Raw genomic sequence first — 18,269 nt, 5'->3', positions numbered from 1 at the left:
TTATGTTTTTTTCTAGTCCTCTCAGTTTTTCTTTCTGCCTTCCATTTCTATCTTTTATAATTTTTTTCCTTCATCCTTTCTACTTCCTTCCTTTTTTTTTCCCCCAACTCTTCCTTTGTGAACCATGAGCTTCTGTTGTTAGTTTTTTTTCTTTTCCCACATTTGACTTAATTTTCCTCACCCCTTATTTATTTTCTTCTCTCCACTCTTCCCTTCAGTGCACTTTGTGATCTTTCTTTCTTTGGTCACCCCAAAATGTTAATCCAATACTGTTGCCATCAGTTCTGGCATTTGGGTTTGTTTTTTTTTTTGTTTGTTTGTTTGGTTTGTTTTTTCTAAAGTTACTTTGTCTTTTATTACATGGTGGAGTGTTGATGCAAAAAGAAACTGATTATAGTTTTCTCTAGCACAGCAATTTTTACTTGCAAAACTCCTGGTGAAGTAATGGATCTAATGCTAGCAGCAGTAAGAGTCCTTACTTAGAGACTCCAGGTTTAAAGATGTGTAAAGAGAAATCAGGATATAGAAATCCTATTTACAGTGGGTTTTACTAATGAGGTATTAATATTATTCTGAATTGATTGATCATGCCAGGTTCAGATTGTTCAATACTTTTTCTTTCTTCCTCCCTCCAGAATACACTGGATTTGAGCAGACTGTTATTTTTAGTGTAGACAATGACCTTTTTTTGGCATTCTCAAACTGTAATACTGTCTTGCATTATGCTGAAGACTGAGTCAATATACTATATTGAGAAATTGGGGCTCAATTTCAGGAAAATGGCACATGAACACTTAAATGTATTCAGGCTTTTCACTCCTTTTATGCCAATTCTGGTCTACGAAATGCATTAGAGGTTAGTTGGTCATGTGCTGGAAACCCTTTTTTTCTTATAGAGCGCTCTTTCTGAATGTTATTACTTTCTGTAATATAGCACTTTGTGTGTAGGCTGTTCAGATAAGTAACCTCTAAAGCCTTGGATTTCTTCCAAAGGAGTTTATTGGATTTCTATTTATAGTAACATATCTGTCCGTGTGTTATATGCCTGACCTGTTGGATCAAACGCTTGTTCAGCGAGCAGTGAAAGCAGGGCAGCTGCCTCGCTGCGGGTGCATGCTCAGGGCCCACAACCCCTCTGCGTACTTCCATGGCAGAGATTCCTCCCATCCCTGTCTCCATGAGGCTGCATGGTGCTCTACTGTGTGTGTGCTGGAAGGCAAAACTTTGGACCGTCTTTCCCTCAGCAGATGCACTAATTTGGGTCTTTCTCAGCCAAGTCTACCTACATACCGTATTTTGTAAAATGTCTGAGATAATTGCATTTCTGTAAATCTTTCTTTCAAATGCAGATATAAAAGAAACTGAGCAAATAGGGACTACTGGGCAGACAGTGTGACTTAATACGCCTTGTGTGTTTGGCAAACACTGACATTAAAAATGTTGTTTGGAAAATTAACTCTTGGTTTTCTTATTTCTGTGGTAACTATAGGGCTAAATATTTGTTGTTGATTTTTCTCTGAACTGTCTCCATGCAGTCTTGAAAGGTGAACAAAATATACCAACTTGAAGTAGAGGATAAGGATTATTTTTGCCTTGTATGCAGTACAAACATTATACCAGGATGTAGAGATATAAGTCAACACAACAGTGTGACATGATCGATTCCTGTTCAGGTTGTATTCTGCTATAACTTGTGAGTCCTTCTGTGGAAAAAGGAAATTATGTAAGAGTGTAAAAGATACATGCTACAGACCTGTGCATATCTAGACCTGTACTCTGTGTCTCACAGGGGCAACAGTATATCCCTCATCATCTCTATTAGGAGATATAATATTTGTATCCCTGCCTGTTTTCTGTAGCATCTGTTCTGGACATGTTTTCAAAGGCTTTGTCTAATCTCTTTTTAAACCTGCTGCTTCTGTTTGCTTTCACATCCTCCTGTGGCAACAAATTCCAGATGCTCAATATCCACTTCATAAAGAAGTACTTTATCTTTTTGAAACTTAACTCCTACAACTTTCAATAAACATCCTCTGTTTCTGGTGTTGTGATACCTGGTGAATAATAATTTTGCCTTCACTATACCTGACGCTCTTGTGATGATTTTGTTCTTCTTAGTCATATTTCTTCTCCTCTCCAAACTATGGACTCTTAAACTTTTTTGGTCTGTCTTCCTAAAGCATCTGTTCTGACCTCTTTATCATTTTCCTTATAGTTTTTTCCCAATGGTTTCTCTGTTCCTGTACCTGTGCAACTGATTGCTCTTACCTGTTGCTAGCTCTTTTCCTTAACTGAATTTTAACTGAATTTTAACCTGTTTTTCTCAACATACCCCCTAAATTGTCAAGAACATTTTGAAATTTTAATCTAGTCTTCCAGCATGCTTTCAATTTGCACTGCTTTTGTTTTGATTGAAAACTTAATAAGCACATTTCATTTCTAGTCCATAATTTAGATTATTAATGAAGACATGAACAAAAACAGATAGGCAGCAGGATCCTCTGAATCCCTTCTAAATTGTCCTCCCATTTTTTTCAGTGAGCATGATATTCCAACACCTCTCCTATAATAATCTGGACATAGTTTCTGTGGTTTGTAAGAAAATTTTTTATGAAAGATCACAGTATATGTTATTTTCAGCTTTTCCAGCAGGATAATGGGGCTCGTGACTAGGAAAGATAGAAATCAAAATGGATTGACGTGACTTTTTCTTGACAAAATTTCTTATCTTCTAGGTGGTTATAATAGCTTCATTACTTACTTTTCAGGTATTTTCTAGAAATTGAAGTTGAAATAACTAGTTTATTAGTTCCCCAAATCTACTGCCAGCCCACCTTTTTTTAATTTAAATATGGGTAACATTTTTGCATTTTCTAGTCTTCTGAAAACTCACAAGCCTGAGTGAAGTTTCAGAGGTAAGTGCTGAAAGTTCTCTGTTAGCCTCAGCCAGTACCTTAGATATCCAGGGATGAAGCTGACTAGGCCCAGCTAATTTGAAAATATTTAACTTATCTTAGCACTCTTGGATCAGTTTCTTCCAGTTTTTGTTTAATAGTAACTTAAGCATTGATTGTTATTAATCATACTAGCTGGGAAATTTAAGGCTGCAATGAAGGTTATTACTGTATATGGATACCAGATTAATGGAAAACAGTCTTTTTAATAATGTTTTTCTTTAGCAGACACACATAAAGATTTTAAGAACCAAGGTTAATCCAAGAATGATTGCTAATTCTTGAAGTTCAGTTCCTTGCTATCTTTGGCAAATGTACTGTAGCATGCCATAAAACCCCACTTGTAAGCAGAATTTTAAGAACAGTTGAACAGGTTACCAGCATTGAAAATGAGTGCTTTTGTTCTCACACTGGTGTTCAGACATTTTGCAGGAAAGAGCAGACTGCCAATATGACAGAAGATGTGAAAACCTACCTCTTACAACCACTGTGGTTCTGACAAGCAGATATGAACTCCGTATTAGTATGCTGTATAAATATTAGCACCTTTAGTCTTTAAATAGATATAAAAATAAAGCACTAGTTCAAAGCCATGACATGTCTGGTTGTTATGTGCTCAGCTTTCTCAGTAGATGCAGCATTGCAATTTCATGGTTCCTGTTTGGGGAGAAAACTACATTTTTGTACTGTATTGAGGGAAAAGTAAATTTCTGATTAAATTTAGTGTGTTGCACAGATATCTGTTGGTTTTGAAAAAAAAAAAAGAAAGCTTTATGGGCCATTCAAGTGTTCTTAAGAGTTTTTGAGCAACAGGAGTGCAGTCAAGATGGAGGCCTTTTTCTTTCCTACTCTCATTTTAAATTCTGCCTGGGTAGCACAGGCTCTGATGCAACCTTTGCTGACATAGACTATCCTTTTTCTTAATAATAAACCAACAGATAGAATCCTTCTTGGATTAAAATCTAGTCTGAATAGTACTGCACTGCATACCCATTGTTCAGCTTTTGCTCTTTTTCTCGTTCCCTACCTAGAGGTCTAACAGCATGACAAATACCATGCTTTGTTTTAGTAAACACAGTGTTTTGGTGGATTTGTTTTAAAGTTTTGCTCATGAAGTGGAAAATAGCAGCATTTTTGATAGTCCTCGTTCCAGCAGGAGTTTCTTTCCCAGTCTTCCATAAGCTGTGAAAAAATCTTTCTCTCATGTGACAGAATTTCTGGGCTTGCAGTAGAGAAATCCCTGCCCTCTTAACAGTGAAAATCTCCGCCATGATTTCTCTCTGACAGGTCCAGTGAAGCTTGTAGATACTCTGGGCCCAGGCCTCTTAGCATCTCTAGAAGTCTTCAATGTGTAAGAGACTGCAGCAGGAAAAAATGAAATACTCTATTCTCTCTCTTTTCAACAAGTATGAGAAAGGAAAAAAAAAATATTGCAGCATAAGAGACTTAAGTTTAGGCATCAATAAGGTAATAATGCGTGGGATGGGTTGGTGAAAGAGACTGTAGGATCTCTTACAACTGCAGGTTTTTAGGGACAGGTTAGAGAAATATCTACTAGAAGTAAAATTTGTGTAAATTAAGTATGTATATGGACACATGTATTACATAAGCTTTAGAGGTCCCTCCCGACCCTATATTCTGTGATTAAGTTTCGAAGACCGAAAGCTTAAACACAGAGGAGTTTTAGGCATTTACTGAAGGAAGCAGGAGGATATGTCTGATAAGCTCTGAGGGATCCCAGTTGCTAAGGGGATACAAACAACATAGCAGCAAGCAAACAGTCTGCCCAAGCCCACCGATGCGAGAGTCCGAAGAGATAATAGATAATAGCAGATTCCTTCTGGTCTGTCCATGGCATGAGCTCTTCTATTTTGACTTCTTTCAAGAAGCCTGCTATTACTTGCACATGCGCGCACACATGCACACAGGCGTGCACGGATGTTATAACAGAACAGTGACATGATCTGTTCTAATCTACTTTAATTAGAAAAAGCCTATTAGAAAGTTACCCACAGTATGGTGTTAGTGCGTGAAAATTAAGATTTATTACCATTGTCAAAAGAAAGGCTCGGAAGACTTGTTTGGTGCCACTGGCTATTTTTTATTCTTTGTTTTCTAACATAGACATCAATTTGAATCTAAGCAATATTCAATTATTCATTTCTAATGTAATATATAGATTTAAAAGCAATCAAAAAAATCACCACTCAGCAGGAGTAATTTCAAGATGAACTGTATAACCATTCAAAATCCTCCTTACTAGCTGTATGAATTTTTTTAAATGGTCTTTACCTGACCCTTCAGACTTGTGACTAAAAATGTAGGGTTAGGAGAATTGCAGACTTGGAATTTTTGCTTTTTTTTAATTTAGTATTTTGTACTCTCCTTAGTTCAAAGAAAAAATATTATTGTCAGAGTTTTATAAGGTGGTTCGTTTTTCCTGTATGGATTTAAAAGGTCCTCTACACTAGTTGTAACCATACTGTGAGCTGGTACTTAAGAAAAAGTGAAATAACTAATCCGTTATAGTTGTCAAACACAAATGCATAATATAAAGGATCTGTGTAAATAAGAGCAGTAAATGAGATCTGTGCAGTTCTGTCTTTATTTTAGTGCTGGTAGAATAGCAGTGGTCTTACTAGTGGTATTCACTTTGTGCTGCTTGTTGTGAGCAACAGTCAGTGAAAATGCAGAACTTAACAAGCTGTACATATGCATTCTGAAAAAACAGGGATTTAAACCTCAGCTACAACGCAGATATCAAGAGGCCTTGTATGTTCCCCAGATTTACATGGAATGAGAATTAAAGCTGGATTAGGAGGATCCATTCAGAATAATTTTGGCCTTCCCTTTCCATGTTGCTTGAACATAGCCACCTATAAATCACTACCATAAAATTTCCTAGTACTGAAAGAACGATACTAGGAAATTTTATGGTAGTGATTATATAGAAATATAGACACCTTCCCCCCCCCCCCCCCCCCCCCCTTGTGATACTATCATTTTTGATACACTGTAGGTTTTATATAGCTTTTGACCTTTAAGTTTTAAGCTGGTTAAAAGGTTTTTAGGGCTATTTTCTGACTTCCAACATATGTGACAGAGGTACTGTGGACTCTTTTTCATGAAACATGTCTTGCTGCCTCCATGTGTCCTGGCCCAGCCTTGAAGACTACCATGGTCCCTGCTAGTCCAGTGACCCTGCAACTCTCTGTGGTTGTTTTCTTGTTTGCATGGTGATGTAGCAAGATGATGGGAGCTATTCCCTGGAGCAAAGGCATGAAGTAATTTATACTGTGTGGTAGTTAGGACCCTGTTGCTACAGATATGCCCAAAATATGGACTCAGGGCTGTTCCCAGTGAGTAGAATGGCTGCCGTTACCCTGGTTTGGGAGGAAAAAGAATGGTAGTATTGTGTGCGCCGTACTGGGTCACGGCCACTGCTCTTAGAGGCTGGAGAATGAGCCCTGGCTCTGTTTGGCTCACTGATATGGGAGCAGTTTTGCTGTCTTGCTGCCATGGTGATACGCTCAGCATTTGGAAGAAGCTGCATCAAACAGTTTCTGCAAATACACTCACAGAACTGTAAAAACCTGCATGAGACAAGAATGTGAGCCATCCTGATGAAGAAATGGGATAAAGCAATGTCCCAGATCTGAACACCTCTTTATCTTTGGCACTTCTTAGTTTTTCTTGCCAGTAGTATGAGGCAATGAAGTAGTGTTTTAAAATTTTTCTCTGAAGTACTACTGTGCATCTGACTCCAGCCTTAGTTCTGGACACCCAAATGCAGTCATTTCTAATTCTTTTCATATGTTGCCATGATTATACCTAGAAGCAGGGAAAAAAGGTCCAAATTTTGTTTGTTTCAGAAGTAGACTTTGTAAATGCTTGGAGAAGATTTTCTTACGCTGCATTCTTGTAAGATTTTAGGTAAAATATTAGAAAACACAGAATTTAAACATATATTTGAAATGTATATAGTGTCTAATATGCATTATATTTAAAATATACATATAACCTAAGCAGCATATTCACTGTTATTTTTAGACAAAAGGATACATTTCTCACTAAATTTCAGAAAAGTTGTTCCTGTTTGTCTAAAGAAGTTGTTTACCATGTTTTAAATTTTCACAGACTGAAATAAAATGCTTATATCTGGTTTGTTCTGAAGTGCATGAGCTTGTTTCTTCTGGGATGTGCACTAGTTTGGAAGTTTTGGAAGCTTATTTAAAAAAAAATGTCATGCATTTTCTTTATGCATATGGGGGAACGTTCTTATTACTCTGAAACTTACTATCTCTTAAACGAAATGTCAGGAACAATGGAAATACTATGAAGTTGGTTTTCAGCTGCACCCATGACATTGCTTCCTTTCCCTTACACTTTTCCTGCTTTCCCATATACTTTCCCATTCCTTATAAAGCTTTTTTACTTTATGTGAAATTTTAATTACAGGGCAATAATGACAATAATAAAACAACTTTGGCAACAGAAGTTAAACTCTTATATTTTTATATATAGTGTGGTTTTGTGCAAATTTTCTTCAGTAGAACAACACACATTATATTTGCTTAAACATTTGGTTTCAGAATAAAATATAGTTTACGCTTATGCAACTATGTAAATTGTATGTCAAGAGATTGTCTTTAGGAGATTTACACAGTTGTATCTGATTTAGTACTGCAGGATTTCATATTGTAGAATAAGGTAGTGCTATGCCACGTTTTAATATTTAATCCGAGATGTGGAGAGCATTGCCTATTATATTGAGCAACAGTCTCCCAGTGTTTCCTTGAATCCTGTCTATCATCTGTGAATTTATTTTCCTTATATTTTAAGTACTGCGGGGCAAGGACTTGCCAAAGCTCCTGAGTTGCTGTGACGATCATAGTAACAGTGTCAGCTACTTTGTGTAGCAATTAAAAAAATGAGTTTGCTCTTCAGTGTTCTTTCAATGACATGTTTGATTTCAGCCCAACACACCAAAACTCTCAAGACTTTTGAGTGCCATCCTAAGTGTGTACTTTACCTGCAAGGCACAATCAGAAAATACGTAGTTAATGTAAGAATCATTATTTTAATGCATTTCCTTGTGGTACAAACAGAAAACGGTTTAAATCATGAATGTTATTTGTGACATGAATTATTTAACAATGTCTGAAAGATTTAAAGTACATCTCAAGGTGATATCTGAAGGACAGTTTTGAGACTGTTTTCATCCTGAGGTGTGTTTCATGTTGACAGCTACGGCAGTAAGATCTTCAAAAAATTTAGATCTTAAGTAAAAGTTGTAGAGTCTCAAGTCATTGACTGGAATGTGCTCATGCCATTAAATTTTTTTTAATCTTAATCTCTTTCAGTCCCAGCAAAGATGCATTGTGATCTTTGCACTGGTATGCTGCTTTGCAATTCTGGTTGCACTGATATTTTCGGCAGTGGATATTATGGGAGAAGATGAGGATGGACTCTCAGAAAAGAACTGTCAAAATAACTGTCGGTAAGAGGTAACAAACAAAACTTCTGTTTTGGGGTGGGCAAGAACATATATGTGTTATACAATGGCATGTAGTAATTACCATAGCCCTGTGGTGTAAGCGGAAAGAGTAGATAACAGAGGAAAAAATGGTTTCTCCTTTTGAATTTCTGGGTTTGGAGTTCGGTTTGACAAAATAAAGCACACTTTTTGAAGGTATTTTTGGGGATGTTTTTGAGCAAGACCCTTGTGTCAGTTCAATTATTTTGTAAGTCTAGGTCAAAGCCCATTAAATTTCAGTAAATGTGTACTGAGGTGGCTCGCATAGTTCCAATTCTGTCATGTCTTTCTTTCATCAAGAGTGGTTTTTTTTCTTTCTCCAGGAAGGTCACTGATCACTTTTGACCTAAGAATGTAGTCCCTTTTATATGAGGGGACATTTTATATATTCCTGTTTGTTGCATTCTACTAATAGACACAGTGGCTTGCTCAGAAACTGTGATGAAAATTAGTGAAACATCCAGAAAGACTGGAGTATTGACTATGTTGGATTCAGATTTGCCTCAGACACCTGTCATGGTTGTGTATATTTCTTAAATTTAGATTTAAGTAGGTAATTAGACTTTTTTTGGGTCTTTCATTTCCAGACTGTGAATTTTATTTTGCTGCTCCTCACTGTCAGGTTCCTCCATAAGTCTATTCATCAGTGATGACCAATGCTTTTCTTGCATGGTATTGCCCAAGGTCCTCTTCTGTCCATCAGTAAAACTGATTTAACAAACATTTGTAGACTTCATTCACAATTGTATTCTGCTTTTTTTTCAAGGCTTTCACATGTATATAGAGCACTGTCTCTGAATCATTTTGTGGAAAACCAGTCATCCTTAAATATCTTCTCAGAAATCCATTCTGTTCTGATCAGGGAATTGTTGGAGTGGGAAGGGGCCTCTGGACATCCTCCAGTCCATTCCTCTGGTCAGTACAGGGTCAGCTACCACAGTTTGTTCAGGGCCATGCACAGCCAGGCTTGGCATAGCTCCAATGATGGATTCCACAGCCTTCCCGGGCAACCTGTTCCACTGATTGTACAGAATCTACTCAGCTACCAATGGCTGGGTATAAATTGAGTTGGAGATAATAGATTATTTTTTTTTTAGAATAATCTAATGAAAAATTAATGTTTATTTGAGCCTTCTCTCCTTATTTCTGTATTGTATGTTCTTATTTCTCCTATTTTGTATGAAAACTCTTTGGAGACAGTGCCTTTCTGTGCTCCAGCTGTCACAGTGTAGTCATCAGCAATTCACAATCCAACAAATTGGATTATGTTTTTGCAATTATACTGGATTTTTATAATATATTTTACATGCTACTTAAAAAAAAAATAAAGCAGAGAGGGGTAGAGGAGATTCTTTAAATTTGCAGCTCCTTTCAAATAGGACATACCTGCAGTACCAGGTAGCTTTGTTCTGAAACCTACCACCCTTCTGGCACTTCTTCCCCAGCATTGTTTTGTTTCTGTAAAATGCCTTGGCCTTAATCTGTTCACTTTTTTATATGTCTACATTCCTGGGCAACCTTCTAATATCCTGTCTGAATTTTCTACAGTTCAACTAGCTTTCCTTCCACCATCAGGGTCTTAGGTATTCTTCACTGTGAGTTGCTGCCTTCTAAAATTTTTCAAGATACTGCATGTGTCACCTCTACACCCACTATCTCCATGTGTGAATCTTTGACAGAACTAGGTCAGATGAGGGGAAAGTCTTTCTGCTCATTGGCTTCCATGTGCTGCACATGACTTCAATACATGCAACAACTACTGCACCACATTTTCTTCTTAGTTGTGTCAACTAATGGCTCCCATTTTGTTCTGGGTAGCTGCATAGGCCTAGCTGAGGAAGAACTTAGTCTTCTTCACTTTGTATTCTTCAATCAGAAAACCAGCTCTATTTTAAGGTGCCTTTCAGAGAGTGATTCAAGTGCGTGATCTAGCTCCTAATGCCTGAACCAGCAGGCACATCAATGCTGTGTGTATAAACTGCCTCGACAATTTCTAATAACAGTATCCAAGTACTGGCAGCTGCTACCTGCTAACATTGAATCCTTCTCTACATGATGAAACCGGGCTCCTTTATGTGTTAAATATATTGCAGACTTAACTGAAGTGCTGTAAGATCAATTGCTGTCTGTAGCATATATTTAGTACTTGGGGTAAGCACTTTTAATAAGTAAGACAAGAATTATTGAATTCTTATATTTCTGCTGTGTGAGTACTTTCACTGAAATTCAGGAACAGGCACTTAACGTTTGCAGGATGTGCTGAGAGAGAGTGGTAATAGATGGTCCTTTTTTTTAGATGAAATTTTTATCAAATGTAAGTTTACAACTACAATCTTAGAATTCTTTTTTGTTTTTAATTGATAGAATTTATGAAGAAGCTTGATGGGAAAGGATGCTATTGATTTGAGAAGAGCTTCTCTGATGGTTTGTTAAAGGCTTTCGTCTTCTGAAAATCAATTTTGTTTCTGTCTATTTTAAGGGAAAATATGTCTGAAATAGGGCTGCGGTCTAGAATAGTTCATTGGCTAGAAATTTTTGGAGCTTGTGCAAAAAATAGCAAGTGAGAATTTTTTAAAAAGAGAGAAAGTAAAAGGAAGACATTTTTAGAAGTCTGGAGCTTTTTGTAGCCTGAGAGAGGAATCACTGAGGTATGTTCTAAGCAGTATTTTCCAGTAAAGCCTACATCTTTCTTTATTGTTGTGATTGCATTGTTGTTCATGAATACAAATGCAGCCTTTCTGATCTGCTTGCTGTAATTCAACATGAGTTTCCTCTTCTGTTAATCATTCCTTAAACTCTTATTACATAAGGAATGCATATGTTGCCAATAAGACCTTCCTCTTTAGTGATGTATTTATTTCTCTTAGGGACTTTGTAACAAAAACAATAAGGGAGGTGGAGAAGCAGGTTTATTTGGATGTCTTCACTGATTGCTGAAGGGATCATTGCGACCCATGTAAAAGGGTGCCTAGGAAATAGCCCTTTTCGAAGCAATGAGAACATGTTTGAAACTAAAATTATGAATTATGAGCTGTAATCTTTGAGCTTCTTGGTGAAAAACTCAGCCTGTGTTTGAGAACTGAAATGCATCTTGCCTTACAGGTCATTTTTGACTGCCACAATGTGAAGTCGGATTGTTGTAGGCTGCAAATCATTGCCCATTTTTTTGTTACACAGACAGAGGAAATTGATATGCAATAATATTGAGTAGAATATTCAAAAGGAACTTGAATATTTGAGGTTTAACCAAGAAACTACTGAAATTAACTTTTTTATCTTTTGACATGTAGATACAGAGAAACTTGATTATTTTTTTTTAGCCTGGTTTTCATGTTGTAATACAAATAGGTAAATAAAAAGATTTTACAACTCTGTCCTAATAATTGAGAGCAAATATTAGGGCAAATAAATATACTTATCAGATTAATTACCAAGCATCATTGTAAAAATTACTGTGTCTCCATAGAATGGTTTGGGTTGGAAAGGACCTTAAAGATCATCTAGTTCCAACCCCCTGCCATGGGCAGGGACACCCTCCACTACATCAGGTTGCTCAAAGCCCCATCCAACCTGGCCTTGAACACTTCCAGGGATGGGCAGCCAGAACTTCTACTGATAGATATATTGCAATTCGTACAAAGAACTGGGGGGAGATGGAGGAAGGTCTGTCAAATTTATCGGGCAGACAAATTCTCACTTCAGAATTGAAAGTAAAATTTGAACTCTACTGACTGAAAAACTGTATTGGTTTAGATGAAATAATACTTCTTCTGCTTATTTACACTGTCCCATATAAGATTTGTACTGAAAATTATATGTGGAGAGACTGGCTGAATGAAAGTAGACTTTTTATTTTATTTTTTTTATGACTGGACCAAGTCTGTTAAGCGGCAGCTTTTCGCTTCAGAGGGTGCTGTACACTCTTGACTTCATTTAACAAAATTTCATTTCAGAATGCTGAATGGCTTTTGATTCTTCCTATGAAAAGAAATGTCAACTGATTGACATTTAAGGAATTTAAAAAAAAAATAGTAATAACTGAAAAGGTGAGTTTTTGCAATTTATGCTTGGTATGGGATACAAATAATTCTTGAGACATCCACGTTAATGTTAGGCAGCCCTGATGGATGAGGCTGGTTAAGAGGATATGCTTAGTAGTTTGGGGAATTTTGCCTGTCTTGCTGTGGGTCCATTAGACACTGCAGTTGTAAAATTATTTTAATATTATATTTGTTATTTTAATTATTTTAATTTGAAAATAGCACTTTTTAATGGCTGATCTACTGTGAATAATCTTGGCTAGCCTCTGACATAATGTCAGTCAAGACTTCCCTGGCTTTGTTTACACTGGTTGGTTGTGCTGGGTTTGTGTGGTGCGGTTTTGGTAGCAGGGAAGGGGCTGCAGAAATAGCCCCTGCAGGAGATTCAGGAAGCTTCCCCAGCTCCAGAAGCAGTTGGTTCAGCCTCTGGATGAGTAGGAACCCCATCCCCCCTGGCCAGGGCCGAGCCGATCAGCTCCTCTGCGAATGCTCCATATAAGAAGGGGACAAAACAGCTTGAGCCATGTGGGACCTGCAGGGGAGAGAGGGGAGACGCGGAGCAGGGCTGCCCGCGCTGGGCTGCTGCTCGACTGGTGATGGCTGTGGCAGCGTGGCTGGGAGAGCTCCAAAGCGCCCCGCTCCCGGGGCACCCATGGGCGGAGTTCGTTCTGCCGGCACTGCAAAGGTTCATCGGGCTCGGCATAGCTGCAGCGGAGAGAGGACTGAGACCGGAGAAAAATGGTCATGCAGACACCACGGTCAGTGAAGATGGAGCAGGAGGAGGTGCTGGAGCCAAGATTCCCCTGCAGCCCATGGTGAGATGGCAGCGGCCCCCCTGCCACCCCTGGAGATTAAGGGTGGAGCAGAGATCCACCCGCAGCCCGTGGGAGAGGACCCCACATGGAAGCAGAGATGCCTGCGCCCAAACGAGTTTGTAGAGGGCTCTCTCCGTGAACTAACCCTCATGCTGTTGGAGATTGTTGGTGGAGCAGAGATGCCTCTGCAGTCTGTGAGAAGGGACTCCATGCCAGAGAGGGTGGCTGTGCCCTAAGATGGTGACCCCATGGGAAAAGCCCACGCTGGAGCAATCTGATGGGTAAGGATTGCATCCTGTGGGAGGACTCATGTTGGAGAAGTTTCTGGAGGGCTGTCTTCCGTGAGGGGGGCCCCACGTTGGAGCAGGGAAAGAGTGTAAGGCCACCTCCTCGCTTAAGGAAGGAGTGGCAGAAATGGCATGTGACAAACTGACCTGCAACCCCCCATTCCCCATCCCTCTGCACTGCTGAGAAGGAGGAGGTGGAGCCAGGAAGAAGGGAGGGGTGGGGGAAGGTGTTTTTAAAATCTGGCTTTGTTTCTCATTATCCTCTCTGAAATAACCGATGATGAATTAATTTGATTTGTCCCCAAGCCAAGTCTGTTTTGCCCCGGGGCTGTGGTTGGTGGGTGATCCCTCCCTGTTCTTATCTCAACCCTCAGGTCTTTTGCTACATTTTTTTTTCCTCTCCACCCCATGGAGGGGAGGGAGTGGGGAGTGAGTGAGTGGCTGCACGGTAGCTTAGCTGGTGGATGAGCTAAACCATGACACTTGAAAACTCTTAAAATGGCAATCTGGGAAACAGAAGAAATAACAACTATCAGTCTCTGTTATCCGAACTGTTTGAACCAAGGTCATTTTGATTTATTATCAGTAACTTCAGTTGTTCTGTGTGACTTCTCCTGTGTGTTGCTGCTGATAGTCATGCTAGGGTTCCTACAGAGCTTGTGCTTGTCCTCAGTTATCCTTGTCTTACTGGCTTTTCCAATATCCATTGAAGCAGTAGTAGTGGCTGCCATAGCTCCTGCATCTAGCTGTGGATTTGACCCTGCCTCTTGAGAGGGGCTAAGAAACAGCAAGGTGGAAAAGGAAGCCATGGTGGCTACTTTCCATGGTTACCAAGTTTAGTGTATACTAAAACTGTTGTCATAATGAATTCTCTTTTTTTTTTTTTTTGGAATTTTTGCCTTTGTCTGATAATTGGAGGATTTTCTTGTTTTGTGTATGTGTGTTCAAGGTGGATTCTGTCTTGCATTCTGTCTCAGTGACACAATTTTGCTGTTTTGATAATTTCTCTTGTCCTTGGAGTAATATATAATGAAGGCACTTGTTCTTTTGTGTTCGTATTTGTGTTGGAGGAATTTGCTTTTCTGTATGATGTGAGTGGCAAAACTATTTAGTTCACTTTGTGATTGTAGGGAAGCTTTTACTAATTCTGCCCTATAGCAAGTAGGTGGTGATACTTAGGTAGTGTTTGTGTGTCCTTTGGAAACGGTTTGAATTGTCTTGGAATTTGTATCCTCTATCATTTTGGTATCCTGCAGAGGAGACGAATTTTCCTGTTGAAACGCAAAGCTTTAGATCACAACAGTATCCTGCAGCACTGAGTTCCAGAGATTAACTCTAGTTGTATAAAATAATTATTTATATTGATCAGTTATTACATGTCATGTGTGTTGCTTTCAATGTCATTAGATGTTTCTTTATTCTTGGGTGGTGAGAGAAGGCCAAGAAGTGGAGCTCAGAGTTGATTTTTTTTCTATGGCTTTATAATTCTTTCCATCAACTCCTCTCTGCTATTTCACCAAGTACGGTTTTGCAGCACTGTTAAGTAAGCATACTGCAGCACATGCTTACGTTGTTTTACCTTGGAAGTGCTTTGCCCTTGGCTGATTGTGGGGGAGATTTTCTCTGCGCTGCGTGGGTTCTGAACATAGCAAGGTTTATATTGACTGGTTTCTATTTAATAAACAAACTATGACAAGCATAATAATTAAATGTCTAAACAGAACAAGATGCTCAGATTTTGAAAACAAGCCTGTTAAAGACCAACTGAAGATTTCTATTTACAAAACACTTATGCCACTTGGCATAAGAATGCCTTCTGTCAACATGATGGACTAGGGGATCGAGTGCACCCTCAGTAAGATTGCAGACAACACCAAGTTGGACGGGCGTGTTGATCAGCTTTAGGGTAGGAAGGCTCTACAGAGGGATCTGAGCAAGCTGGATCAATGGGCCAAGGCCAATTGTATGAGGTTCAACAAGGCTGAGTGCTGGGTCCTGCACTTGTGTCATGACAACCCCATGCAATGCTGTAGGCTCGAGGAAGAGTAGCTGGAAAGCTGCCTGTCAGAAAAGGGCCTGGGGGTGTTGGTCAACAGCCGACTGAATATGAGCCGGCAGTGTGCCCAGGTGGCCAAGAAGGCCAATAGCATCTTAGATTGTATCAGAAATACTGTGGCCAGCAGGACTAGGGAAGTGAACGTCCCCCTGTACTTGGCACTGGTGAGACCACACCTCGAATACTGTGTCCAGTTTTGGGCTGGTGCTGGAGCATGTCCAAAGAAGGGCAATGAAACTGGTGGAGGGTCTAGAGCACAAGTCTTATGTTGAGTGGCTGAGGGAACTGGGGTGGTTTAGCCTGGAGACAAGGAGACTGAGGGCAACCTTATTGCTGTCTACAACTATCTGAAAGGAGGTTGCAGCGAGGAGGGTGTTGGTCTCTTCTCCCAAGTAACAAGTGATATGACAAGAGGAAATGGCTTCAAGTTGCACCAGGGGAGGATTAGATTGCATATTAGGAAAAATTTTTTTACCAAAAGGGTTGTCAGGCATTGAAACAGGCTGCCCAGGAAGTGATTGAGTCACCATCCCTGGAAGTATTTAAAAGACGTGTAGATGTGGTGCTTAGGGACATGATGTAGTGGTGGACTTGGCAGTGCTAGTTTTGCAGTTGTACTTGATGATCTTAAAGATCTTTTCCAACCTAAACGATTCTGTGACGACTGTTGTCCTCTTGTGGTTTTTTTTTTTTTGAATGGATCTGGACTTCAACTCCTTTTGTCCAAATGCACAAACCGTTCTTTTACTCTTTGTTCAGTTAAATCTAATGGTTTCCTCTGGAGTTTAGGACAGAGTGCTTTAGAGTCTCCTTAAGGCAGCTTTTCCTGTCATGCTAAGCATTGTTTAGGATATAATACAGAGATTGACATATTTTGTGTTCTTGGAAGTTATGTATTTAATTGTGTGTTTCTCCTTTCATAACTTAGAATTTGTGAACTCACATCAGTGAAAATGTTCCAACCTTAATAGAAATAAAATTCCAATTGCTTTAAAGTTCCTAAGTAATGTAGGTGGGATAAAGGAACAGCTCACATGCTAGAGTAGCCTTTCTCCTGTGTAATTTGCTGGAGTTTCTCTGTGATCAAAACTATCTTCCCCCTGACACCCATTCCCTTTCTCTTTTTAACTGATTGTGTTCAGAAAACTGAAATTACTTCATCCCAGCAGCACTTATAAGATTCCCAAGGTCATCTTCTGTACCAGATTGTAAGCCTGCTCTAAACAGAATTATTAAATCTAAAATTACTGGTCATTCTCGTGATCTTGAAGACTGATTTGCAACATTTCAGAGAGGTTTTTATTCTGCTTGGTAAGAATAGTGATCCGACTTAATAAAGCTCTCTGATAAATCGTTCTTCCTTTCATCTGTGGGAAAGGAATTAAAAGTAGCTAAAATTTGTAGTCAAATCTGTCTGAATTCATGCTCCATTTCAGGGTGACTTGTCTGTTCAGCCAGGGCTGACTTTGCATCAGATTCTAGCTAGCGCCTGTTCCAGTGACACCATTTATTTTTAATTGCTTCATCACCCTCAAGACAATATATAAAATAGGTACTTATTATCCTGTCAGTTTACAGTAGATGTATTGAGTTTTGTGTCTAATCCTACAATGGTACCGTGAGTGTCCTCTCAGCTGACGTGATCTGATACTCCTCAAGAGGACAACGATACCATGCTCGACACTGCCTTTGGTGACCTGCTGAGTACACGGCTGGGTCTGCCTCCCAGAGCACCAGGACAGTGTCGCAGCTATGAAAAAGCAGTTGTGGTGCCTGTTGAAGCCTAAGCGTTATGCCAGAGTTGTGGGTACTGTTCGACTGGGTGAGGTGGAGCTGGCTGTCTTTTTAAACCACAGGCAGCACACTTTGCCAGTTGTGGCACTGAGGTGGTAGTCAGACGGTAGTGGCTCTTGGTGTTAATGGCCTCGCTGAGAGACAAGAAGGAGGACTGATGGTTGAGGTGTGTGTTAGGATTTTTTTTTTCAGATGTTCAGTACATGTTTAAGAAAGTTATACTTGTGTGAAATGTTCAGGATTTTCTTTGTAATTATGAAGATTTTCTTCCTGGTATGTTTTCCTCATTTTAATACATATGGGTTCTGATATAGGTGGAGCCAGAGGCACCTCTCTATAGTCTCACATAGTCTCTCCATGTCCACGTCTCTCTAGGTAGTCACAGCAACACTGTCTGTGAGTAATGCATTAGCTAAAAAGTACTCTTGTGTGTTGGGCAGCTGAACCTCTGGTTATGACCTTTGTTAATCAAGAAAGTATGAGTTTGCTTCCTTTATTCAACTTACCCACATCCAATTGTCTTGATCAAAAGGAAAAAAGCATTGGAGAACTTTACCGATTTTATTACCATTACTATTTTTTCATGTTATATTTTAAGTTTTTCAATAATGATTTTGCTTCTTGTCAATCTGACCAGAAAACAGAAGAATAATGCACAAATATCAGCCTTGGCATCTACCACATGCAGTTCCTTATCCGTCATTTAGTCTCTATTTAACGACCAGTCCTTTCCAAATAAGACTATTGCAAAACTATCATACAGCTCAAAGGGAGTTTCTATGACTGA

General features: G+C 39.1%; 1 protein-coding gene across 1 annotated transcript in view; it reads left to right on the top strand.

The window, feature by feature from the left end:
- Positions 1-18,269, top strand: part of PLD5 (phospholipase D family member 5) — a 191,482-nt gene that overhangs the window by 67,147 nt on the left and 106,066 nt on the right. The window contains exon 2 of the mRNA XM_009981153.2: positions 8,318-8,454. Coding sequence (XP_009979455.1) covers positions 8,318-8,454 — 137 coding nt within the window. The remainder of the gene's footprint in view (positions 1-8,317; positions 8,455-18,269) is intronic.

The sequence above is a fragment of the Tauraco erythrolophus genome, chromosome 2 (assembly GCF_009769465.1).
Source record: "Tauraco erythrolophus isolate bTauEry1 chromosome 2, bTauEry1.pri, whole genome shotgun sequence".
NCBI classification, from domain to species: Eukaryota; Metazoa; Chordata; class Aves; order Musophagiformes; family Musophagidae; genus Tauraco; species Tauraco erythrolophus.
The sequence above is the reverse complement of the archived record's forward strand: the minus strand, read 5'-3'. Positions and strand labels throughout refer to the sequence as shown.